This window comes from Lepus europaeus, chromosome 17 (genome assembly GCF_033115175.1).
Source record: "Lepus europaeus isolate LE1 chromosome 17, mLepTim1.pri, whole genome shotgun sequence".
In the NCBI taxonomy this organism is placed as follows: Eukaryota; Metazoa; Chordata; class Mammalia; order Lagomorpha; family Leporidae; genus Lepus; species Lepus europaeus.
This window is the reverse complement of record NC_084843.1, coordinates 66,955,952-66,980,874: the sequence shown is the minus strand read 5'-3', so window position 1 is coordinate 66,980,874 and position 24,923 is coordinate 66,955,952. Positions and strand designations below refer to the sequence as shown.

Below are 24,923 nucleotides of genomic sequence, written 5' to 3'. Positions count from 1 at the left end.
TTTTTCCTCGTTCCTTCTCCCCTGCTTCCACCTTCCTGCCATCTCCTGGATTCTAAATGAATGCAGCCGAGAGCACAAGGTCCAGGCATGCCCGGAGAGACGGACACTCTGCAGATGACCGTGGCTCTGTGGCTGCTGGGAAGGAAGTGGTGGCGGGAAGAGGAGGGGGAGGAAGGCAAGAGCTGGCAGCCTGTCTAGAGCCCTGGCATGGTGCACATGGCCCGCCTTCCACTCCCCTCACACCGGGCTCAGGGGCAAAGCCCAGGCCCTCTGGGCAGAGAAGTAGGGGACCTGTGAACAGGTGACTGCCCCCACGCTGGGATCACGGAGGCCCTAATAAACTCAGACAAAGCCGTGGACTCTCATCCTGCCCAAGTACATGAATGCCTGCACAAAAAGGCTATGATAAATTGAAAAGTCTCGCTGACTCCCTTGGGTGTTATTTATTTAATTCAAGAGGCAAAGAAACAGAGACAGCTCCCCTCGGCAAGGTCACTCCCCAGATGGCCAGGGTCCAAGCCAGGAGCTGGGAACTCCATCCAGGGCTCTGGGGACGGAACTCAAGCACTTGAGCCATCACCTGCTGCCTCCCAGGGTTTGTACTGGCAGGATGTTGGCCTCGGGAGCCGGATCTGGGAATGAAACCCAGGCACTCTGATGTGGATGTCCTAACCAAATGTCTGTTCACGAAGCCAAGCCTAGCACCCTTGCTCTAGTCCCCTCGACCCACAGTATTTCTCCTAGAGACAAAAAACAGATCAGCAAGGATAACTGATTTGTGCAGCTAGAGGGAGGTCCAGCATTAATCCGTGCTCTAAGCACTACGCAGGGACTGTGCTCTCATTAGACCAAAGAAGCAGCTTTTGCTTGTGGGGCAAGTGTGGGGATGGAAACAGCAGTGGCAGTAAACCGAGTCCCGGGCCTTGGGTGTGGGCAAAGCAGTTTCACCCCTTCCCACACAGGCCTCTGGAATGGACCTGGGATTCCACCCCAGGAGTGCTGTGGGGTCACTGGGAGCCCTGCGCAGGGCCGTGTCCCCCAGAGAGAGGTACGCAGCCTCTGTCCACACTCAGTCGGTGGTAATGGGGGACTGAGGACTGGGGCCTTCTTGGAGCTGGACCTGGTCCCTCTTGCAGTCATGGGGGGGATGCAAGGCAGCCCATTGATTTGCCTCCTTCAGAGACCGGCTACCAGCTGGGGGATACCATCCAGACAGGGCGCCTGGGGGTACCACCGCCACTCCTCTGCTTGCCCCCTCCTCCGGCCAGCACCCAACGCCTGTAGATTGGGGACTAGCTCCTCTCAGATGCGGGTTAGGGGAAGGACCCCATTAACAGGGTCTTAGTTTGAGTTTAGGGGACGCCCCCTTCCCCCCACTATGATCAGTACGAGGGGGGGTCTCCGGTAGCTCGGGGGCTGCAGCCAACCCGGGGTGGGGGCCGGGGACCCCTGCCTCTCGCCCACCCCCTAGCTCCTCGCCGCCTCCCGGAGGGACGGCCGGGGGAGGGGGAGGGGAGAGCGGAGGGGCGGGGCGCGGGCCTCGGCGGAGCGGGCGGCGGCCGCGGGGCCCCGCTGAGCCGGGCCGGAGTCGTCGAGGGGCCGGCGCCCGGGTCCGGGCCGCTTTTCCCGGGGCGGGGGCGGCGCAGCACCCTCGGCGGCGACTCCTCTCGCGGGCCGGCGGCGCGCGGGGGCGGAGGCGGAGGGGGAGAGGGGGAGGGGGCATGCCCGGCTGGAGCCCGGCCTCGGGGCGCGCCCCGGCCGCCGTCCCCACCTCCGCCTCCTCCTTCTCCTCCTCCCTCTCCTCCTCCTCCTCCTCCTCCTCCTCCTCCTCTTCCAGTCCCGCCGCCGCGGCAGCCAACATGGCTGCGCTCCGGAGCCCGGGAGGCGGCCGCTGCTGAGCGCCGCGCGCCGCCCGCCGCCCCGGGCGCCCCCCCAGCCCGCGCAGGCCCGGCCCCGATCCATGGCCCCCGGCGCGGCGCGGCCCCCGGCGCGCTAGGGCTGCGGCCCAGGCGCGGGCCCGCCGGCCTCGGAGCCGGGCGGCGCGGCGCGGCCGCCACCATGGAGCCCCAGCGCCGCGAGCTGCTCGCCCAGTGTCAGCAGAGCCTGGCCCAGGCCATGACGGAGGTGGAAGCCGTGCTCGGGCTGCTCGAGGCCGCGGGCGCGCTGAGCCCCGGCGAGCGGCGGCAGCTGGACGAGGAGGCGGGAGGCGCCAAGGCGGAGCTGCTGCTCAAGCTGCTCCTGGCCAAGGAGCGCGACCACTTCCAGGACCTGCGGGCGGCGCTGGAGAAGACCCAGCCTCACCTGCTGCCCATCCTGTACCCGAACGGCGTCGTGGGGCCGCCGCAGCCCGCCGAGGGCGCGGGTGAGTGTCCGCCCCCCGCCCCTCCTGCCTGCGGCGCGCGCGAGGGGGCATCTCGCCGGGGCCCCCGGTCCACCTGGCGGCGGCCGCGGGGGGGGCGCCCCTCCTTTAGCTCGTTCGGACCCTGAATTCACGCCCGGGGCCCCAGGCCCTCCGGTCGCCGGGTGCAACGTCTCCCGGGCCAGGGGCCCTCGCCCTCCCAGTGCCAGGCGGCAGCGTCCTGCCCCGTCTCCCAGGTGCCTTTCCCAAGGCTCTTCCCCGGTCACTGGCCCTTTGGGAGCCCGTGCTGTCCTTTGACCAGCGGACCCCGATCTCGCTGCTGCCCGTCCCGGCTCCCTTACCTCTGCCCGGTTCAGCCCCTTAGCTGGCCCGGACCTGTGGTTGGTTGTGCACAATGCCTGCCTAGGTCTCTTTGCAAACTGTGGGCCGGGAAAAGTTGGGAAGTTGCATTGCACCATGGGAAAATCCTAGCAAGCGGCTGGGGCTGAGCTCCCTCCCAGAACGCTGAGCTGCCCACGGGTCCCCTTGGGTGGTACCTTTTGGCGCTTCTGAGTTCTCGGTGTTGGAGGTGACTGGTGCGTGTGTGTGTGTGTGTGTGTGAGCTTGTGAGGGAGGGGGAGGCTTGTCCTGACCAGGTTGGGGAGGGCAGAGAACTGGTCATTTGTCGGGCACCTCCTATTGTGGTAGGCATTCTGCTCTGTCACCTTTAATTGTGGCTGCCACGCCGCGAGCTGCGACTGCTCCTGCTTGGCCATAGAGAAAGCTCGTGCCTGGGTGGTTACCATGCTCAGAAAAAGTGCTGGGCACCAGGAGTTCTGAGTTCTGACCAAGGGTTTTAACATGTTCAGAGCCAGGAGAGAGCAAGCGGCCATCGTATGTCTGTTTTAAGAGTGAGCCAATGTATACAGTAAAAGTAAATAAAGACGCATGCATTAAAGTTAAAGAGGATGAGCCAGGAGGGCCGAAGTGCTGCCCGAGCAGCTTGTGGGCTAAGGGCTGACGGGACCCATTTATGTGGCTGTTAAAAGCTTCTCTCATTACGGGGATGATTTTATAAGGTGTTCCTGGTAACAGCTCTTGTGTCTGATGGCCGTCCCGGCCTCGCTGATTTTATAGCAGACGCACACAGAGGGACCTGACGCTGGTTGCCCAGCTGTGGATTTCATCGGCAGCTGGTACATCTCTGTCCCTCAAACCTGCATTCCGTCCCCCGACCTGTGGGCCCGTCAGAGTAGAGGATGAACCGTGCCCTGGCCTGGGATAGTACCTTGGAAGCTGCTAAGGAGGGGCTGTTGATGTAGCCAGGGGTCTGAGGACAGGGGAGGGTCTCGGGGGGAGTGCCATTCTTTCCCCTTGTTAATTGCTCCGTCTATCCACTTGTGAAAGAGGAAGTTTATCAAAGATCCGTGTCCAGCAGTCTCTTGGAAGCACAGACGTGAGAGTGCAGAGCAGGCGTTCTCGTTGGATGCCTGAGACTCAAGCCCCCCCCCCCCCCCCCCCCAGTGATTGGCCCTGGATTCCGTGTCCCCTGAAGCTGTGGGAGCAGAGTCCCGACCCCTTTGCATTTTATCCCTCGGGGCAGTGATGTCGGACCCCAGCTTCGCCACATTGCAGAGTTCCGTGGCTTCACAGAGGGTCATGAGATTTTTTTTTTTTTAAATTTTAAAATTTTATTTATTTTATTTTTGACAGGCAGAGTGGACAGTGAGAGAGAGACAGAGAGAAAGGTCTTCCTTTGCCCTTGGTTCATCCTCCAATTGTTGCCGCGGCCGGCGCGCTGCTGCCGGTGAACCGTGCTGATCCGAAGGCAGGAGCCAGGTGCTTATCCTGGTATCCCATGGGTTACAGGGCCCAAGCACTTGGGCCATCCTCCACTGCCTTCCCGGGCCATAGCAGAGAGCTGGCCTGGAAGAGGGGCAACCGGGACAGAATTCGGCGCCCCGACCGGGACTAGAACCCAGTGTGCCTGTTGAGCCACGGCGCCGGCTTGGGTCATGAGATTCTTAAGACAAATAATTGCCAAGGGAAAGTTGACTTCATTTGATTCAACACTTCAGGAAGAAAAAAGTTCATTTGCCATTCTAGAGCCTGGGGGCAGTGAGTGATGTGGTGTGCAGGTCAGCAGCGGCACACTGGGGTCTCTATAGCTTTTTCATGGGGGCAAGGCTCTGTGCACGAAAGAGCGGCTGTGGTAGGAGGGCTGGAGGCCCCGGCCTCACCCGGGAGCAGCCACTGTCAGGGAGACCCAGCGCTGTGCCCTGCCTCCTTTGACTCCTCAGCGACTTCCGCAGCTTCCAGGTCCTGTTGGCATCAGCGTGGAGCCCGAGAGGAAGCGGCTGGCGCTCCTGGGACCCCGGCGTCAGAGGGTGGCTGCTTTGTCACCGTCTCTATGTCGGAGGCCACACCGTCTCCCACCTGGGGGCGTTCATGGTGGATTCAGCACTCTGGTCCAGAGCGCCATTCCCCTGGGCCCCTGTGCACTGTGGGAGTCTGCAGTGGCGTGGACACACAGAGGCGACAGCCCTCCACGTGGGGCTGGAAGGGAAGGAAACTGGGAGGGCTCGTGCCTGCGTGTGGCTGTGCCGGAAAGCAGACCGAGCCCCCTGGGCAGCTTGGGCTCAGTTAGATCCCCAGATGTTTATAACCCGCTCCAATCAGGCCTGGGCTACAGAGGTGACAAAGAAGCATCCAGTGTGGTGGTTCTGCCCCTGGCAGGGCCGTTCAGCACTTACCTTCTATTCTTTATTGTTCTTTTAGTAAGTCATTAGTTAATTCGAGAGACACAGAGATCACACTCCCATCTGCTGGTTCACTCCCCCGACAGCCAGGGATGGGCCAGGCCGAAGCTGGGAACCGGGAACTCAATCTGGGTCTTCCGTGTGGGTGGCAGGGACCCTAGAACTTGAGCCATCATCATCTGCCGCCTCCCAGGGTGAGCTTTAACTGGAAACTGGAATTGGGAGCATGGCTAGGACTCGAACCCAGGCACTCTGATACAGGATACAGGAGTCCCAAACAGCATTTTAACCTCTAGGCCAGATGCCTGCCCTCTGGTTTCTTACTCTCCTTTCTCACTGATTCTGTGGCTGAATGTGTGATGAGTGGAGTCTTCTGGCTTCATTGTATTGGGTTCCAGGGCCCTGTCTGTAAGGTCTAAGGAAGAAGTCACAGGACGGGGGCCAGTGTTGTGGTGCAGCAGGTTAAACCACTGCCTGCAACCCTAGCATCCTGTATGGGTGTTGGTTGGAGTATTGGCCACTCCGCTTCTGATCCAGCTCCCTGCTAATGCGTCTGGGAAAGCAACAGAAGATGGCCCAAGTGTTTGGGCCCCTGCATCCACCTGGGAGACCCGGATGAAGCTCCTGGCTCTTGGCTTCGATCTGGCCCAGCCCTGGCCATTGTGGCCATTTGGGGAGTGAACTAGTGAATAGAAGACTTTTCTCTCTCTGCCTCTGCTTCTCTTTCTCTGTAACTCTACCTTTTAAAAAAAATAAGTAAGGGTCTGGCATTGTGGCTCAGTGGATAAAGCCACCGCCTGCAACACCAGCATCCCATATGGGTACCAGTTCGTGTCCAGGCTGCTCCATTTCCAATCCAGCACCCTGCTGATGGCCTAGAAAAAGCAGTGTAGGGTGACCCAAGTGCTTGGGCTCCTGCTACCAGTGTAGGAGATCTGGAAAAGCTTCTGGCTTCAGCCCCATCTGTTGTTGCCATCTGGGGAGTGAACCAATGGATGGAAGATCTCCTGTCTCTCCCCCTGTCTCTGTAACTCTGACTTTCAAATAAATAAATAAATCTTTAAAAAAAGTGGAGCAGCTAGGACATGAACTGGCACCCATATGGGATGCCAGCATCGCAGACGGTGTTTTTACCCGCTATACTACAGCGCCAGCCCCTCAAATAAATCTTAAAAAAAAAAAAGTTTCAGGACAGAGGGTGCAGAGTTGAGGCTAAGGGCAATGTTCCTGCTTCCTTGTCGGGGGTGTCCCCTATACCCAAGGAGGCCTTCCCACCAGTGTCGGGACATTTCCTGCCGGTAGGGAACTCTGGGATTACGTGGCTCTCTCTTGTCCCCGATGCGTGCCTCTCTAGGGAAGAAACGACTGCTTTTGGCCCAGCTCGTGGCTGAGAGGGGCTGATGTTCTCTGGCTTGTGTGCTTCTCTTGGTCGTATCCTTGTTTGGAGGATACATAGGAGCCCAAGGAAACTCTCCCCTTGGAGTGAGCCCCAGTGTCTCCACCTGCGAGCCGGGTACAGCGTGCTGCTCGGCCTGTCTCAGTCCCTGGGAGGGCAGGATGTGTTTGCGGAGGACTGGCGCGCCTGCCTCTGTGCCGGGCCCAGGTGGGTTCAGGTGCAGAGAGACGCAGCCTGTAGCTCGCAGCCTTGGGGAATGGGATACTCAGAGCGCGACATCGCGAGTCAGGTAAGTGAGTAATACAGATACGAGAGCAGGCGCTCCCCTCTGCTAAAGGCTCACCGTGGCATGCTTCCCCAAATACTCTCATCCACCCCCGGTGCCTGCAGTACCGCGTGAATGTGCAGGGCTCCCCATACCAGGTCACAGCAAGCCTCTCTGGGGAGGCAGAAACGGCAGAGCGTGGCAGTCAGCTGACTGGAGAGAATGGAGCCAGCAGTGTGTGCTGGAGAAGCCGAGGAAGGCAGGCTCCGTGCAGGGCCTGGCCCTGGAGCCGGTGTCCAAGGAGCCTGGGTGCACAGTGGGCAGTGGGCACAGCAAGGAGTGAGACCAGCATAGGCCGAGCAGGGGATCAGCGTGGGCCCTGGGTGGAAGGGAGAAGGGGACCCTAAGGTGACGCAGAGGCCGAGGGAGGTGCGTAACGTCACTCAGGAGTGAGGTGTTGTGTGCTGGCAGGGGTTCGAGTTGGGAGGCGTTTTGTTCTGAGCTTTATAGGAACAGCCCTGCCAGGCCTTCCCGGCAGCGCCAGCGCAGGAGGTTGCAGACTCCGCGTGGGCTGTTTATTATTCAGTAGAGGTTACCTGGCCCTTGGTCCTCTGCCAGCTCCCTCAGGTGCTGGCCAGGCCTCCGTCCACTCGACCCTGCCGGGCAGCAAGGGCTAGAACAGGAGTGGAAGCCCCAGACGATGGTAGTTTTGTGTTTGGGCGGGGGCTGGGCTTGTTTGAATTGTTTCAGTTGACAGGAGGTAGCAGAAGAACCTGAAGGTAATGGTTGAGAAGAAGTTACTTTTTTTTTTTTTTTTAAGAAAGATTTATTTATTCTAAAGGCAAAGTGACATAGAAGGAGATAGATCTTCCGTCTGCTGGTTGACTCCCCAAATGGCTGCAACAGCCCTGGCTGGGCCTGGCCAAAGGCAGGAGCCTGGCACTCCATTCGGGTCTCCGGTGTGGCCGCAGGGGCTCAAGTACCTGGGCCATCCTCCGCTGCTTTCCCAGGCGCTTTAGCAGAGCAGCGGGGCTCAAGGTGGCGCTCGGCTGTAGGGAGTCGGGTCACAGGCAGCGGCTTAACATGACAGCTTTCTCAGTGAAGGGATTTTATTTGTGTGTGTGTGTGTGTGTTTGGGACACCTTGTTGCAAGTGATAGCGAAGTTAGCCCAAAGCATCTTATGCAGAAGAGAGGGATCCATTGGTTTTTAGTATTCCCCAGCCTGGGGATGCACAGGGGAGGGTGACTGCCCGCGTGCTATGGGCTTTTCCCATGGGCCTGGAAGGTGGCCTCAGGCCCCTCTGGGCTTCATGCTCACAGCTCCTTGCCAGAGAGGAAAGGCAGCAAAACCTCACAGAAGGGCTGTGACCAGCCTGGCCAGGTCCTGTGTCTGGCCAGGGCTGGAGGAGTACGACTGGCCCCTCCTTGGAGCTGCCCGGTGGGGGAGGGTGTTGGGGGGCTGTGGTTGGGGACCCACCCCTGGAGCGGGACAGTTAGCCTGTCTGAGCTCATCTCCTGCACAGGGTAATTCCAGTGCCGGCTGCTTCATGATGCTGTTTGACAGTCAGTGGTAAGAAGACAGGAGGAACCTTCCGTCACCATGGGGAGCAACACTGCACAGGAACAGGGGCTGCAGGAGACCGGGGCCAGCTTCCAGGGAGAGCCAGGCTCCTGGGAGAGCGCCCCGGAGAGCAGGCTGAGCAGGTGTCAGGGTGCCCCTCCTGTGGCTGTGGGTCGTCAGGAGCAGAGTGTGTCCCCCATGGGCGGAGTAGCTCAGGCGAGGTGTTGAATAGCTTTTTGTTGAATGGACGAACAGTCAGCTGCGTGTAGAGTGAATGGGCATCCCCGTGCCGATCCTCTGGATTCCTGAGTGGTGACTTCACCGTGGCAGGAGGCTGTGAGAGAGGAGGGAGCCCCAGATGTGCACCCCCGGATGTCACCACCCACAGAGCAGCTGTGATGGAGCAGGCGGTGTGACATTGGTGTCTGACGTCCCCAAAGTCGCCCGTCAGGTGCTGGCAGCGTGGGGCTGGCTGCCAGCAGCCATGTGGAGCGCCCATATTGCCTCTTGGAGAACTGGAGTCTTTCCCTTTCCGTACTTGGAATTTGAATGTCAGCTTGGTGTCCTCGAAAGAGCCCTGGCTGGGATCTGCTGCTCAGTGCAACACCCTGACCTTGGCTGAGCCTCCTCGGAGGTGGAGCGCTGCCTGGGGTGGTACAGGCCTTCTGAGTGCTTCCCGGGTGGCATTTGGTGCAGAGCAGGGTGGTGATGGACTTGGACCAGCTCCCTGGCTCCCCTCACAGCGTCACACCCCCATTACCGTTCATCCGATTTAATACTAGCATCGAGTCGTTTTCGGTACTCTGGCTTTCCAGTTCCTGAACAGTCAGCGGAGTAGGAAAAACATTTTGTCCCAGTTTTCTGTCCCACTCCATTGCAAGCCCCCTTCGTGTCCTGCAGGCCCGAGGGGGAGGGGCCGTCATCCTTCGAAGGTGTGAGCTGCAGAAGCAGCAGACGGAGAGCAGGAGCGGCGCTGCACCGAGAGGAATTTTGAATGGGGCCGAGCTGCAGGAAACGGGGTCCCTTTTTGCTGGGTGCCCAGTGCAGCTTGCCTGTCTCTGCTCCCTTCGAGACACGGCCCCACCACAGTGCAACAGAGGCGTTTTGAACTAAATAGAGATGCTCCGTGAATGGGGATTGGCCCTCTTAAATCCTTTGTGAGTTGTTACAGGTTGACTCTTGACCTGATGCTCAGTTCGTAACCCCTTTGCTGTTGTAAAAGAATCATGGTAAAGTGTATATAATATTCCATTTACCATGTGAACACTAATTATGGCAAAATATATGTAGCATAAAATTCTACTGTTTTAACCATTTATTTGAGAGGTAGAGAGACAGAAAGAGAGGGAGCGCTCCCATGCATGGGTTCCTTCCCCAAATTCCTGTGATGACTGGGGCTGGAGCCAAGAGCCTGAGATGGCACCCAGTTACCCGAGCCATCCCAGGGTGTGCGTTAGCAGGAAGCTGGATTGGAAGTGGAGGAAGCAGGGTTCAAATCAGGCACTCTGATACGGGATGTGGGTTCTTTAGGGTCCTCTTGTAAGTGGAAGTCGATACGGTATTTGTCTCTTTTGTGACTACCTTATTCCCTTAGCATAACGTCCTTAGGGTTCGTGCGTCTCAGAGCAGGTGCCAGAATTTGGTTTCTGAAAGGTAGAAATGCCCTGCTCTGCGTACCATGTTTCATTTCCCCATTCATCTACTGCTGGGAGCTTGCGTGGCTGCCACCATCTTGCTGCTGCGGGAGATGCTGCCACGGGCATGGCCGTGTGCTGTCTTTCCTGGTTTCACTTCTTTGGGGTTACTACCTAGAAATCGGATGGCTGGATCACACAGTAGTTCTGGGTGTAACTTTTTGAGGAACTGCTGGACTGTTTTGATTCATCAAGTGCGTGCTGTCCGTGGCACCTTGTGCTAGGATGAGTGGCCTGGCTGGGAGTCCTGGTTCCGACATTTTCTTTCCATTTGTCTTCTAAAATGTACGTGTGTGTGTGTGTGTGTGTTTCTCCAAATACCTTTTGAAAGTCTCGGGCTCGATCCTGTGGACTTAGAGGAAGCAGTGTGGTTCCAGCGGTCACCTGTGCCGCGTTTGGGCCAGGAGTTAGCCAGGCAATCCCGGCAGCATTCCTGCCTGGCCGCTAACGGGGTGTTCACACATTGCCCGTGTTAATATCTTCATCCCCAAAGACCCTGAAGTATGTGAGTTATTTCTGCCTTGTAGACACTTCTTCCTCCTCCTCCTCCCGTGTGGGGTTGGTTTGGTCTCTCAGTCTCGCACACAGGGTAACCAGGCCATGGCGATTTTTCTTTGTAAGAGACCGAGGTCAGCGTTTCCCAGGGACACATCCTCTGAACCCTGCTTTGCGGGGTTGTCGGTGGCGTTGCTTGCCAAGCGGCCCCTGCGGTCGTGTGGGTTTGGGCCGTGCTGCTCTGAGCAGCTCTCGCACTGTTGGCCTTGTGAGAGTTCACCAGAGCAGCGGTTCCCTAGTGGATTTGACCACACATCTTTTTTTTTTTTCATGGAGTGGCTTGCAACATCCATGTTCTGAGGAGTGCCCCCTGCGGAAGCTTCGGCTCTGCCACAGGGACCTGGAGCGGCGGTGGATACTGTTTACTGTTTATTTTTTTGACAGGCAGAGTGGACAGTGAGAGAGACAGAGAGAAAGGTCTTCCTTTACCGTTGGTTCACCCCTCACTGGCCGCTGCGGCTGGCGCACCGCGCTGATCCGAAGCCAGGAGCCAGGTGCTTCTCTGGTTTCCCATGCGGTGCAGGGCCCAAGCACCTGGACCATCCTCCACTGCCTTCCCGGGCCACAGCAGAGAGCTGGACTGGAAGAGGGGCAACCGGGACTAGAACCTGGTGCCCCAACCGGGACTAGAACTCGGTGTCGGTGTCGGTGCCACAGGCAGAGGATTAGCCTGTTGAGCCGTGGCGCTGGCCCTGTTTACTGTTATGTGCATTTCCCCGGGTGCTCTCCCTGTGGCACCAAGGCCTTGAACTTGAAGTTCTGATACCAGCCGGGAGAGTGCTTGTGATTCTCGGGAGCCAAGAGCGGTTGTTTTTCAGATGCTTTGTTCTTGCTCGGCCTCAGGCCTCCCCTATCCCCATGGGACTCGGCAGAGATGAAGCCTGGTTTCCTGGTCATTATCCTTGGAGATGGTTCAGTCTCTCATGCTTTTCTCTGGGCCTGAGTGCACTGGGTTTCTGGGGTCCCCGGCCATTTGCTGTAGGTCTGGGGATGGCACGGGCTCGGCACTGGGCATGTCCTGGACTGGGGAGCGGGGAGGATGGTCTGTGCCCTGGGAATATGTGTTACTTCTGGGAGGACGGGTGATTCGGGTGAACGACCCAGGTTGCCTGCACATAGTTGATGGGCTTGGAGTGGGGAAGGGGGGCAAGGCCTGGGGGCTAGAGACAGCTGAGTGTCACCAGCCCACTCTCGGGGACGCCTGCAACCAGGGTTTCAAATCTTGGCTCTCCCACCCCACGCTGGGTGATTTCAGCAAGTCTCATCACCTCCTGAGCGCTCTTGTCCCCACCCGTGGAGGCAGGGCTGACGCGTACCCGTGTTTTCCTCCTTGGGCTGTGGCGAGGATGGAGGTGCCTTACGGAGGACAGGGCCCCCGAGTGCAGAGCCAGCCCTCAGCCTGTGCGTGTGGTCAGGCGGTGTCATAGGCACGGGTGGCACGTGGGGTTAGAGCCACAGCTGCCCGAGGGAGGGATCTGCAGCGGCCATGGACGAGGAGGCCCACGCTTCTGTGTTGCACTGCTTTGGTCCTGAAGCCTACATTGTTGTCGCTCTAGTTTGAGAGGCAGAGAGCTCCTGCCCACCAGTCCACTCCCCAGATAGCCACAATGGCCAGAAAGGGTGCTGGGAACACGTTCCAAGTCTCCCATGTGGGTGGCAGGGACCTGGGTTCCTGCTGCCTCCCAGGCCTGCACTAGCAGGAAACTAGAACCAGAGCTGGGACTTGAACCCAGGTACTCTGATGTGGATGTCTTAGCCACCAGGCCAAGCACCTGCCTCCTGGAGTCCACAGCTCAAGGAGGGTGTCCCCGTGACCTCCGAGGAGTTTGGCCTAGAAAGGACCTTGGGGAAATTTTATCTGGGGGTTTTACAAGATGCCCTTTTTCACACGGACACAGGGCAAATGGAGGCCTGGTTCTCTTTGACCCCACAGAATTGAACGTGAGCTGAAAGACAGGAGAGGCTGGGAGGCAGAGTGGAGCTCTTAAGAAAAGACCTCTCGGGGCTGGCACCGTGGCTCACTTGGTTAATCCTCCACCTGTGGCACTGGCATCCCATATGGGTGCTGGGTTCTAGTCCCGGTTGCTCCTCTTCCAGTCCAGCTCTCTACTGTGGCCCGGGAAGGCAGTGGAGGATGGCCCAAGTGCTTGGGCCCTGCACCCGCATGGGAGACGAGGAGGAGGCACCTGGCTCTTGGCTTTGGATCGGCACAACGCCGGCCATGGCAGCCATTTGGGGAGTGAACCAACAGAAGGAAGACCTTTCTCTCTGTCTCTCCCTCTCACTGTCTATAACTCTACCTGTCAAATTAAAAAAAAAAAAAAAAAAAAAAAGACCTCTCTTCCTTGCTCTCCTCCTTCCTTTTGAACTTTCCATCATCAGTCTTTCAAAGACATGTATAAAGAGACAGGAAAATGCAAGGAACACCCATGCAGCCTTCCCCCACCTCTGCAACAACTTTTTGCTTGCTATGATATTTTATGTTTTAAGATTTATTTATTGGGGCCTGGCCCTGCAGTGTAGTGAGCACAGCCGCTGCCAGCAGTGTTGGCATCCCATTGGGCGCCGGTTTGAGTCTCGGCTGCTCCACTTCCAATCCAGCTCTCTGTTGTGGCCTGGGAAAGCAGTAGAGGATGGGCGAAGTCCTTAGGCCCCTGCACCTGCCTGGGAGACCCAGAAGAAGCTCCTGGCTTCAGATCAGCCTAGCTCTGGCTGTTGGGGCCATTTGGGGAGTGAACCAGTGGATGGAAGACCTCTCTCTCTCTCTCTCTCTCTCTGCCTCTGCCTCTCTGTAACTCTGCCTTTTTTTTTTTTTTTTAAAGATATATTTATTTATTTGAAAGGCAGAGTGACACACCAGGAGAGACAGAGAGAAAGTGATCTTCCATCTGCTGGTTCATCCCCCAGATGGCCCAACAGCTGGGGCCAGGCCAGGCCAAAGCCAGGAGCCTGGGATTCTATCTAGGGATCCAAGTACTTGGGCCATCTCCTGCTGCTTTCCCGGATGCATTAGCAGGGAGCTGGATTGGGACCAGAGCAGCTAGGCCCTGAACCTGTACTCCCGTATGGGATGTTGGCATTGCAGGTGACAGCTTAACCTGCTGTGCCCCAGCGCTGGCCCCTGTGGTATTTAAAAACAAATTGCATGCCTCACTTCATCCATGCTTACTAAAGGATGTGTTCCTAGGAGATAAGGCCTGAACAAAACAGCAATATTAACAATAATATCTTAATGTCATCCAGTACCCAGTTGACGTTCCGTTTTCCTTGTCTCAGAAATGTCCTTTCACGGGTGGTTTGTTCAAATCAAGATTTAACAAGGAAAAAAAAAAAAAAAAAACCCAAAGAGATTTAACAAGGTCCGCTGGCTGCGTTTTGTTGATAGTTTCGTAATCGCAGGCAGTTTCCCGGCCTAGGTTGTTTCAGGAAGAACTCTTACGATGTTTGGTGCCACCTGACTGGGGTGGTGTGTGCTGGGTGGCCTCCCGAGCGTGCCATGCGCAGGGGCTGGATGGGTCCAGCCTCAGTTTCCCTCACAGGGCCCCTGCAGACACTTGTGAAACAGTGGGTGAAGGGCCCGTGTCCGTGTGGCTTGTTAGTTCTGGCTGTGGGCTCCTTGTTCAAGGTAATGAGACTTGAAGGTGAAATGAGCGTTATGAGAGGCACAAGGGGTCCTGTGGTGACTGGGAGTCCAGCACGCGGCCCCCTTTCCCTGGGACTCCAGTGAGGCCCCTCGGCAGGGTTCCGTGGAACACGGCTTGGAGTCCCTTGGTCTGGACCTTCTGTTTGCAGCCGTGGGAGAGAGAAGCTCCTGGAGAGCCTGGCCTTGCCCGGGTCGGCGAGGCTGCTGGGCACGGCTGGACCCTGTGTGCCCTCCGGCATCCCATCTCCACCTGCCTCCTGGTAGGTGTCTGGTTCTCCAAAGGACACGTGACCACAGCGTGCCCAATAAAAAACCCCATCTGCTACCCAGGATGGAGATGTGGGGAGGCGTGGCGTGAAGCCTGATCAGACCGTCACTCTGTACCTGTTTCTGAAAAATACTCTCTCTCTTTTTCTTTTTTTAACCTCACCCTGCACTGCATAAGAGGACCGTTTGCAATTGGTGAATAATTCCGCCCCCTAATGGGATACCTGCTGCGGGGTCTCTGGAGCCCCCTGCGTGGGAAGCAGCAGTGCACTGTGGCCCTGTCTGCCGTGACTGAGCCCCGGTGGCTGTCTCCAGCCAGGCTGTGTCTCTGCCCAGGGATTTTATGGATGTGAACTGGCTCTCGGCAGCCCTGAGTCTCCTTGATCCACCTCAGTGCTTGTCTCGCTCCTCAGCATGGCCCCGGGGAACCCCACATGCCCCTTGTGTGACATTTTGGCCACTGCCAAGCTACTGTCCGAATGTGGTGAAGATCTGTCTGGCCAGTTTTTTTTTTAAGATTTATTTATTTATTTGAAAGGCAGAGTGACAGAGACAGAGGGGGAGACAGAAAGAGAGAGATTTTTCCATCACTCCCCAAATACCTACGAAAACCAGAGCAGGACCAGGCCAGAGCCAGGAGCCAGGAGCTCCACCTGCATCTTCCTCCTGGGTGCAGGGACCCAAGGACTTGGGCCATCGTCTGCTGCCTTCCCTGGCACATGAGCAGGGAGCTGGATCAGAAGCAGGGCAGCTGGGACTCAAACTGGCGTGCTGGCATCGAAGGCCACAGCTTAACCTGCTGCACCCCAGTGCCCGCCCCCGTGCAGCCAGTGTTGAGTAAGGAGATGAAACAAAGGGAAAGGAACTGTGTGTATTTCTGTATTGCAGTGTAAGAAGTGTACTTAAGATGCCTTAATTCTTTAAGAAAATAGTGACCTTTTTAGCGTCACGGTAGCTTCTGTTCTTTTCACTCCAAATAATTCTCTCCCTCTTTCTCTCTCTCTCTCTCTTCTCCCTCTCTTCCCTCTTCCTCTTCTTCTCCTTGTCTCTCCCCCTCCCTCTCCCCCCTCCTCTTCCCATTCTCTCCCCCATTCCTGTCTCTCTCTCCCCCTCCCCCCTCCATCTCCTGCCCCCTCCTTTCCCTCCTCCTCCCCTCCTTCCCCCCTCCCTCTCTCCCCCCTTCCCTCATCTCTGGCTAGACCTTTCTTTCCGGCTTGCATTTCTTACCTGCCCTGTGTGAGCCTTGTGGCTGGACAGGATCTTAGAGACCTCTTTGCCCATACTCCTCATTTTACAAATGAGAAGCAGTGGTCCAGAGACACAGGTGACTGTGGCTGAGCCTCCTGTGCTATCCATGCCTCTTCCCAGACTGGAGCCGGCTGGGTGGGGAGTCTCCGTGTGGGTGCTGGCTTTTCCTTACGTGGGCCTGGCTTAACAGCCACCAGCCTTTACCACGAGGGTGGGCAGGTAACAGGGCTCCCTGTGCATGGACTGCCCTCCCGTTCCTGATCATCGAACACAACCTTTTATGAGCCCGTGCACTTAGTACTTGCGTGATCTCATCAGGGGAGCCCGGCAGCTTCTCTGTGGGGCCGGGCAAGCTTCGGGGTCCTTGTGGGTATCTTTGTAGAGACCGCGTGTGCTCTGTGACCCCCCTGTCCCGTGAAAGTCCATGCTGCGATCGTGGTGTCCCAGGCCTGTGCGTCACAGCAGTCATTCCTTCTGGGCACCTGTCTCCTGATGGGGCCGACGCGTCTGCAGTTAGTGCTGAGTCACAGTGGGTCTGCCATCGGCAGGACCTCCGTGTCGCCTTCACTTATGATGCAGCAAAACCTCAGGGTGCTGTTGCCGTGCCTGCTCAGTGCTTAGTCACAGGACAGAGCTTGGGCAGGGAGAGGCCCCAGCCTCTGGACAGAGCCTTTGATAGAGATAAGAGGATAAAGGTCCCTGGACGCTGAGTTGGGACGCACCCTGATGGCCAGCCTCGGTGGGAATTGGATCCAGGAAACAGGCAAGAAAGTAAACAAAACCAAAACTTGCCGGTTCTGGGTCCTTCCTCTGACAAAGCCGCAGAGCCATGGCGGCAGAGCTCGGGGTGCTGAGTGTCTACACGCCGGTGTGTTTTCCACTCATTCCTGCCAGAGCTGCAAACCCCCTGTGTGTGTGTCTCACTGTGCCCCACTCCCCCAGTACTGTGGGCCCCGGGAGAAGGAGCAAGCCAGCGACCAGCTGCCCTGACCTCCTGTTTGCCCTCAGCCTCCTGCATGTGGAGGCTTCTCCCTCACCCTGCAGGGCTGGCCCTGGTGCCCGCGTCTGGGTGTGGACCCCGGGCAGATTGAGACCCAGGGTTTGGATGTTGCCCCCTGCCCGCCTCCATCAGTCTGTCCCTGCACCTTGCTGCCTCGGCCCTGCTCCTGTAGGCTCTGCACAAGTGCAGAGCACACAAAGATGAGAACGGTGCTGCGGTCCCTGGGGGACACTGCAGACCAGTGCCGCACCCTTGGCCTGGGTTTGTTCTCTTGGCTGGGGTGCGTGTCGTGGGGGTTGCTGGAGGTTTCCCTTTGCGATGGCTCCGTCTATCCTGGAAGGTCCTCAGCCTGGCTGACTCAGGGCGCCCTGAGTCTGTTACATTGCGAGCGGTGGCAGTGTAGATGGAGCGGGACAGATGTTGCTGCCCGGACTTGGGGCACCTAAGGAAGGAGGACGTCCGGTGAGTGGGGGACGCACAGGGCTGGGAGGGGCAGGCTGCTGCTGGAGGCTTGATGGCAGCCTTGCTCGCGCATTCGCTGAGCAGGCGCTGGGAGAGCCTCTGGCTGCCGCCCATGCAAGACGGGGCAGGCCTGGCTGCTGCTTCCAGCCCTGCTCCCTGGGGCTGGACGGAGGAACGGGCTCAGGGGCGGGCTGTGTCATGTGAAGGAGGGCCCCGTGGCCAGCGGTGAGTGGGTCAGAGTACAGGCCAGCTGGCTCTCCCAGGTGTGGGTGGGCTTGTGTGAGTTGTGGGTGGGTTTGCAGAGCTGGCTTTTTCCTGTTGGGAGTCTGAGAGTGAAAGCTGAGATGCTGGAGATGAGAGAGTGAGGCCTCTGGGGAGCTGGCGATGCAGTCCCTGCAGTGGACTTCTCTGTGGGGCGCAGGGAGTGGCCGAGGAGTGAAGTTGTGAGTGACCATGCTCTCCATTGGTGTCCCCATGGCCGCCGCACCTAGCCTCTCCAGACCTGGTGTCCTCTTGCCTTCCACGGGATCCGTGCTGCCACCTCCCTTCTGGAGCTGGAGTGCCAGGCAGGTGCGTGTTACAGGTCGATGGCACACATACACCATGCAGTGGCATGTGCACACGCTCGGCGTCACTGGAGTGCCGGGCAGGTGCGTGTTACAGGTCGATGGCACACATACACCATGCAGTGGCATGTGCACACACTCGGCGTCACTGGAGTGCTGGGCAGGTGCGTGTTACAGGTCAATGGCACACATACACCATGCAGTGGCATGTGCACACGCTCGGCGTCACTGGAGTGCCAGGCAGGTGCGTGTTGCAGGTCGATGGCACACATGCAGGCGACTGCGTGCACACGCTAGGCGTCAGCATTGCATGGCACGTGGTCTCTTTTCTCGTTCCATTGTACCAGCAGCCCTTGAGAGGTAGTGATCTAAAAATGAGAACCTGGTGGGGGTGGAGGCCAGGTGACTTGGGGATCAGTTTAGGGAGGTGGATCAGAGCCAAGGTGCTGGGTCTAAATCATGGCTCTGCCCTGGATGGTGACCCTGAACAAGTCACTTTCATTCTCTGCCTTTGTTTCCTCATCCATGCAGTGGAGTCAGTGAGAAGGCTTTGTATTGCGAGGATTAAAGGAGCTGCCGATGAGAAGTGTGCAGGGCAGGGCCTGGCACCATAAGCCCGTGTGCGCACGGACTGTGGTCTTTATTGCCCGGGCCATGGTCATTTGTTTCCCATACAATCTCACACTCAGGGTGTGGTCTACAGCCCTGGGCTGGTTTTCAGACTCTCGGTTCCTGGTCCGTGATGAGCTGTGCACGGAGACTTAGGGTAAATGTTTAGCAACCTTGAGAACAGCTTGCCTTTGCTGGGACTCAGTGAGCACACGGCTTCAGGTGCCGTTGGATCACGCGGTGAGTGCCATGTGGCATGGGTCACGGGACCACAGGACTGCAGGCGAGAGGGTGGCGTGATCTGAGGGGCTTGCGCCACTGCTGCCCACCTCTGGACGGTCAGCCTCCTGTGGGGAGCCTCAGCCAGCAGCAGCAGGGGGCACGGACAGCATGTTGCAGGCCAGTGCGTGGCAACTCCAGGCGGTGAGGTCCCGTGGTGGAGACTTTTATTAATGAGCAGTTGTCTCCGTTTCCCTCCACTGATGCATCCTGTGACAGGTGCTTCTCTCGTCTCGCCCCTGGCAGGTGTGGTTCAGGCAGCCTTGGTAGAGTCCACCCAGCAAGGCACAGGATCTCTTTCTACCTCTTAGACTGGTGGGGACTAGAAGCTGGAAACTGATGGTGGCAGGTGGGTGTGCCACCCCTGCTGTACAGCTGTCCTGAGCCAGCAGCTCCTGTTGCTGCAGGGCCCGTGGGGAAGGTCCAGGATGCTCACGGCAGTGCCATAGGAGGGGTGTAGCAGGTGGAGAGCAGGGGCAGGCCGCCAGCGCGACCGAAATGCGTGCACAACAGGCAGCGTGATGTGTCTTGAAGCCCGGCGGTGCTCAGGGGAAGGTAAGAAATGAGGCGAGATGGGTAAGGCAGAGCTGGTATGTAAATGAATGCAGAAACTGTGCCCTGGGTTGCCAAAGCAGAAGGGAGCAGACCTGCAGAGAGGAGGGACGCCCATAGGCGCAGGAAGGGAAATGAGAAGTAAAAGGAAACACGAGAGGGAGTGGAGAAGACACGCTGCTATCTTTGAGGCAAGGCCCTCGGCTGTCACTCAGCTCCTGGCACCGTGGCGTCTGTGTGTCTGGGCAGAGCTGGCAACCTCAGCGTGGCCTCAGTAGGGTTATCCGCGCTGTCAGAGGCTGGGAAAGGCCGGGGGTGGGGGCAGCGTGGTTCATGGCACAGGTGGCACACTAGGGACACGGATGATTTTAATGATCTAGGTGATTGCTGGTAGCAACAGGTGACCAGGCCTTTGATTAGTTTACTTTTACTTTTTTTTTTTTTTTTTTATTTACTTGAGAGACAGACAGAGGAAGAGATGGAGATGAACAGGTGGAAGAGTGAGCTTCTGTCTGGTGGTTCACTCTCCAAATGCTCACAACATCTGGGGCTGAAGCCTGGAGCTCGGAACTCGATCCCGGTCTCCCGCGTGCGATGGCAAAGATCCAGTTATCTGAGCTGTCGCTGCTGCTGCCTCCCAGGACATTAGGAGGCGGAGTTAGGAGCCAGAGCCAGTCCCCAAGCTGAGAATGCTGCTTTGTTATTGTCCTGAATGTCTCTGGATTTTTATCTACTTTAAAGGCAGCACAACAGAGTAAGAGTGGGAGAGAGAGAGAATCTTCCATCTGCTGGTTCACTCCCAGATGCCTGTAATAGCCAGGGCTGAGCCGAGCTGAAGTCAGGAGCCAAGAGCTCTATTTGGGTCTGGCATGTGGCCCAAGCACTTGAGCCATTGTCTCTGCCTCCTGGGATGTGTAAGTAGGAAGCTAGATGGGAAGCAGAGTAGCCAGGACTTGAACCAGGCACTCTGACATGTGACGCGGGCATCCCAAGTGGCAGCTAAGCCTGCCGGGCTGAACGCCTGCCCCAAACCCAGGCACCTTAACCGCGAGGCCAAACACCTGCCCGGTAGCACTTGATGTAAATGTGGCATTGCGTGTGTGCGTCAGTGATGCATACTCTTACCCTGGCCCTGGTGGAAATTCTGGGTGGTCACCCCTCCAGGCAGTCAATTAGGAAAACAGGTGCTCAGTTCCTTGTGCTGTGGACTTCAGGACATGGGACATGTAGGACAGGGACACAGGAGGCTTTTGCTATAGGAAGGGGAAATCCCGTTTGGCATCAGGAGCGGTGTTCTGACCGCCGGAAACTTGTTTTCGGGGAGAAAGCGCGCTCCTGCTGGCCAGGCGCGTGCCGGTGGAGCGGCAGGAAGTGCCTCCGCCAGTTCCTCGTTCCCGCCACCTGCGGCCCTTCCAGCTCTAACTGAGCTGGGCTTCGGGCTTTAGATTTGGGGCTGGCAATTCAAAGCACTCGAAACAAGATATTACTATAGGTTGAGTGTCCCTTACAGGAAACACAGGAGACCAGAAGTGTTCCAGATTCCGGGACATTTGTGTAGACTTACCCGTGAAGCATCCCTACTCTGCAGATCCAAAATCTACAGCCTCCTGAACCCAAGACCCTCTGAGCGTCATGTTGGTGCTCAGCAACTTCTGGATTTTGCACCTTACTGGATTTCGGGTTTTCAGAGTAGGGACCCTCAACCTGTATGTGATTAACCAAGTTTATTGTAGAGCATTTAGAAAACGCTGGTGATAGAACAGCATCAGTTGTAGGTAACGTTATTAACCAGAGATAGCCACTGGAAGGCTTTCTCTCTCTCTCTTTTTGATCACAGCGTGAAAAGGGAGGTGGCTCTTTGGGGTAGCAGCTGAGACGTGGCTTGGGACACCCAGATCCCATCCTGGAGCTGCCTGGGTTTAAGTGCTTGCCCTGTTCCTGATCCGGCTTCCTGCTCTCGTGCGTCCTGGGAGGCAGCAGTGGTGGCGGAAGTGCGTGGGTCCCGGCCACTCGTGGGAGACTGAGATGGAGCTCCTGACTTCAGCCTGGCCCAGCTCTGGCTATTGCAGGCATTTGGCGAGTGAACCCGTGGATGAGATCTCTCTCCTTTTTTGTAAAAAAAAAAAAAAAAAAAAGACTTATTTATTTATTTATTTATTTGAAATGCAGAGTTTCAGAGAGAGAGAGAGAGAGAAAGAGAGATCTTCCATCTGCTGGTTCACTCACCAAATGGCTGCAACTACTACGGCTGGGCCAGGCCAAAACCAGGAGCCAGGAGCTTCTTCCAGGTCTCCCACATGGGTGCTGGGGCCTGAGCACTTGTGCCATTTTCCTCTGCTTTTCCCAGGTGCATTAGCAGGGAGCTGGATTGGAAGTGGAGCAGCTGGGGCTCAAGCCAGCACCCATATGGGATGCTGGTGCTGTAGGTCCTGGCTTAACCTGCTGTGCCACAGTGCCGGCCCCCAGGGGGTTGTTTCTAATGAGTGCCCCGTCAAGATTTATGTCCCCCATTCCCCTTGACCAGAGATCAGAGCTGTCCCATCTTCCCGTACCAATGGCAGCGCACTGCAGCCCTGCATTCACAGGTCTCTGTCCACCTCTGTGTTTCTTCACGCTGAGACCTGGCCAGGGGTGCTGTGGGCATCAGAGGTGTGGACATGGCTGAGGCCGTGCATACGAGTTGCCCGGCTGCCCCGTGCTGGTCCTGAGTCGCTGCCTGGTTTCTCAAGGTGTGCTCTTCGCATGGCTCCTTCAGAACCACCTGGGAAGCTTCCAGAAGGCGACTCTGGGGTCGTGTCCCCAGGAGGTCGTTTGTGCAGAGGCCTTTGGGAAGTGGCACGTGGTGTCTGTGCCTGCCCTGGAAGGGACGCAGACAGGCCACACCTGTTCCCTCGCACCTGAGGCAGCGCCGCCACGCGAGGCCGGGTCCAGGGACAGCCAGGCCGGGAGACCGTAGCTGGGAGATGCGGCTCTGTAGGCCCCTTTCCTCAGACGGAAGTTGGGGCTTCGCGGTGGCTCTGCTGAGCCTGCGTGCTGTCTGGCATGTGTCTCACAGTGTCCCCAGGAGAGATGGCCCTCACAGTTGGCTTTGGGACGAACATCCAGAGAAGTGGGTCAGGACAGAGAGCTCCTCGTTCTGCCCCTCCCTAGGGAGCCAGCTGTTGGCCCGGGCCCACCCAGGCCCTGGCATCACTCTAGGTCTGCAGAGGAGCTGTCTGTGTGCCTCGGCTGGTGCCTAGGTTTGAGGGTGTCAGGTGGTGTGGGGGCGCCATTCAGCCAACGTGGGGAGGACGCAGAGGACGCCCCAGGATGCCTCTGGCGCTGCCGCTCCTAGCTGTGCAGCCTCTGTCCTGGAGGCCTCGCTGTGTGGGGCGTGCTGCTTCCTTGCACTGGGCTGGGGAGGCCAGGTGAGTCGCCCAGGGGCAGGCAGCCGAGGAGGCGCTGTCTGGCAGGTGTGAGCCGCGGGGCTGCTCTGGACGGCCGCTCACGGCCTGCTGTGCCTGCCCTCTGTCTCCTGGGCTGTGCTGCTTGGCGTAATTCACACAGCCGTGCTGTGGCGGTGTCAGCGAGTATCGGCCCACACGAGGAGCCCACAGCAGTGAGCTGGGCCCTGATGTGCCGGGCCCATCCAAGGAAGGGAGTGTGGGCTGATGGCCAGTCTGCTGAGGGAGGTAGCTTCAGAGCCGGGCTTTGAGGGCTGGGTTGCAGTCCGTCAGGTGCCAGGTAGACGCCTTCTGGGCAGGGGGAGTAGGAGCCCACGAGTGAGGTGGGAAGAGCCAGGCCCGCTGGGTTGCTGTGGACACGGCGGTGAATGGATGGTGGCCTGGCTGGGAAGGGTTGGAGGAGCTGAGCCGAGGGAGGAAGGGGTGCCCGTGCTGTGCTCGCCTCCGCGTGTGTTTCCCTTGCTTCTGGGCCGCGTGGCTCCCACAGGTCGCCGGCTGTCCGGGAGCCTTGGCTGTGTCCCCCGTACGACGCGGGCAATGGGGCAGCTTGAAAAGGAGTTTGTGTTGGTGATGTGAGCCACGTAAGTACGTGGCAGGGAACTGGGCGCGCAGTCAGATGCGCAGTAAGCACTTGTCTTCTTTGAACGTTGGGGTGGGACCGGGTGATTTCCCGTGCTGAGCCACAGGGAGCCCGGAAGGCTGTGGCGTGTGGAGTTGATAAGCTAATGCCCCTTTGCTGTCATGCCTGACTGTGGTGGTCTCGTGGGGGTACTTTGGGGGTGTAGGGTGGTGGGCGGGAGGCATGGGCCAAGGCCAGGCTGAGAGGAAGCGTCTTGCCCATCACGGGCAGCCTGCTGTGGCGGAGCTGCTGCCGTGCGATGCTGGTGCTCTGGGCACAGGTTCTGGAGGGGGAGGCCAAGGCTTGAGCTGTGGTCCGGTGAGGCCCGGCCGCCCCCAAGGGATCCTGGAGAACTGGACACTAGCTGAGTGGGAGTGGGATGCACGGCAGGAAGCCGGGCCACGATGGCCGTCGTGCAGCGTCATGGTGGCCGTAGCCAGCGTTTATCCAGCTCTTACTGTGTGTGCCTGGAAAGTGTTCGTGGTTCATCTCAACCGGACCTCCCAGCAACCCTGAGATCCAGGTGCTTGCAAGCACACGCGTGAGAGCCCATGGTGGGGCAGGAATAACCTCACCATGTCTTAGTGTCGCTGCTCCGGCCTGGGGGACCACGGAGACCTCAGACATCAGCCTGAGGGTGGGCTCTGGGGGCAGCTTGGCCAGGAAGTCGTCAGCAGGTGTGGAGGAGCAGCCCCCCGCTGGCTTCCCCTGCCCGCTCAGTAGCCAGCTGTCCCGGAGCTGCACACCTCTGTGCTGCATCTGGGGAGGGGGCGATCCCAGGACCCACTCCTGCCAGGGCTGGCCTTGAGCCAGAGCCCTTCCTCCTGGGGTCTTCCCGTGACCTTGCCCCGCATCGCACCGCTGCTTCCTCCCCTGCCCCACCTGCCGGCTGGGCCTCCCAGGCGTGCACGGGCCTGTCGGGAGCCAGGCCTTGGAGGGGCAGGGGCCACTTCCTCTGGAGCATGGGCAAGCTCAGGCTTGAAGGCACAGATCTGGGGCCCAGCCTCGTGACTTGTGCCCTCAGGAGCTGCTCCTGCACGGGTGCCAGGTGGTGTCCTCCGGGGGTCGGATTAAAAGATAACTCTTGGCAGGAAGCAGCAGGCCTCTGCTGGCCTTACTAAGCAGGCCTGTGGCGGCTCAGCGCGCCGTCTCCTGGGCCCTGCTCCTGGCTGCCTCTGCCTCTCCTGCTCACCCGTGCCGTCCCCCTGCTGCACGCCCGCCCTGGAGCCCAGGCAGACAGCCCCGCCCCGTGCGCCTCACCTTGTCACCAACCTCCCTTCGCTCCCCTTTCCCTTCCGCCGCCTTCTCCGAGAAGAGCAAAGTCCCAGAGAATCGCAGCCTCGAGGTGTGGTGGGAGGTGGAGATGCGGAAGCGGAGAGCAGGGCCTCCTCGCTGGGCCTGAGTGTGGCCCTGGGTGAGCTTAGTGTCATTCGTCACCAGCAGTGACTGCTGGGAGGAAGGTGCTTGTCTGAGGCCAGGGCTTCCTGGAAGTAGTGCTGGCCATGAGTCAGCCTGGGTGGCCCCCCGTTCCTGGACTGTGCGTGGGACGTGTGTGGGTCTCTGCGAGGCCCACAGGGCTGTACTGGCCTTGGGCAGTGGGGACGGAGAGGGCGGCCCTGTGGGAATGCCCGCCACCCTCGGGTGGCCCAGAATGCTGTGACGTGTT

At 58.5% G+C, this 24,923-nt stretch overlaps 1 protein-coding gene across 1 annotated transcript in view; it reads left to right on the top strand.

Annotated features, from left to right (window-relative positions):
* Positions 1-2,048: 2,048 nt before the first annotated feature.
* The window catches only part of DLG5 (discs large MAGUK scaffold protein 5), a 104,622-nt gene continuing 81,747 nt past the window's right edge, over positions 2,049-24,923 (top strand). The window contains exon 1 of the mRNA XM_062214093.1: positions 2,049-2,362. Within this exon, the coding sequence (XP_062070077.1) occupies positions 2,059-2,362 (304 nt within the window). The 5' untranslated portion in view covers positions 2,049-2,058. The remainder of the gene's footprint in view (positions 2,363-24,923) is intronic.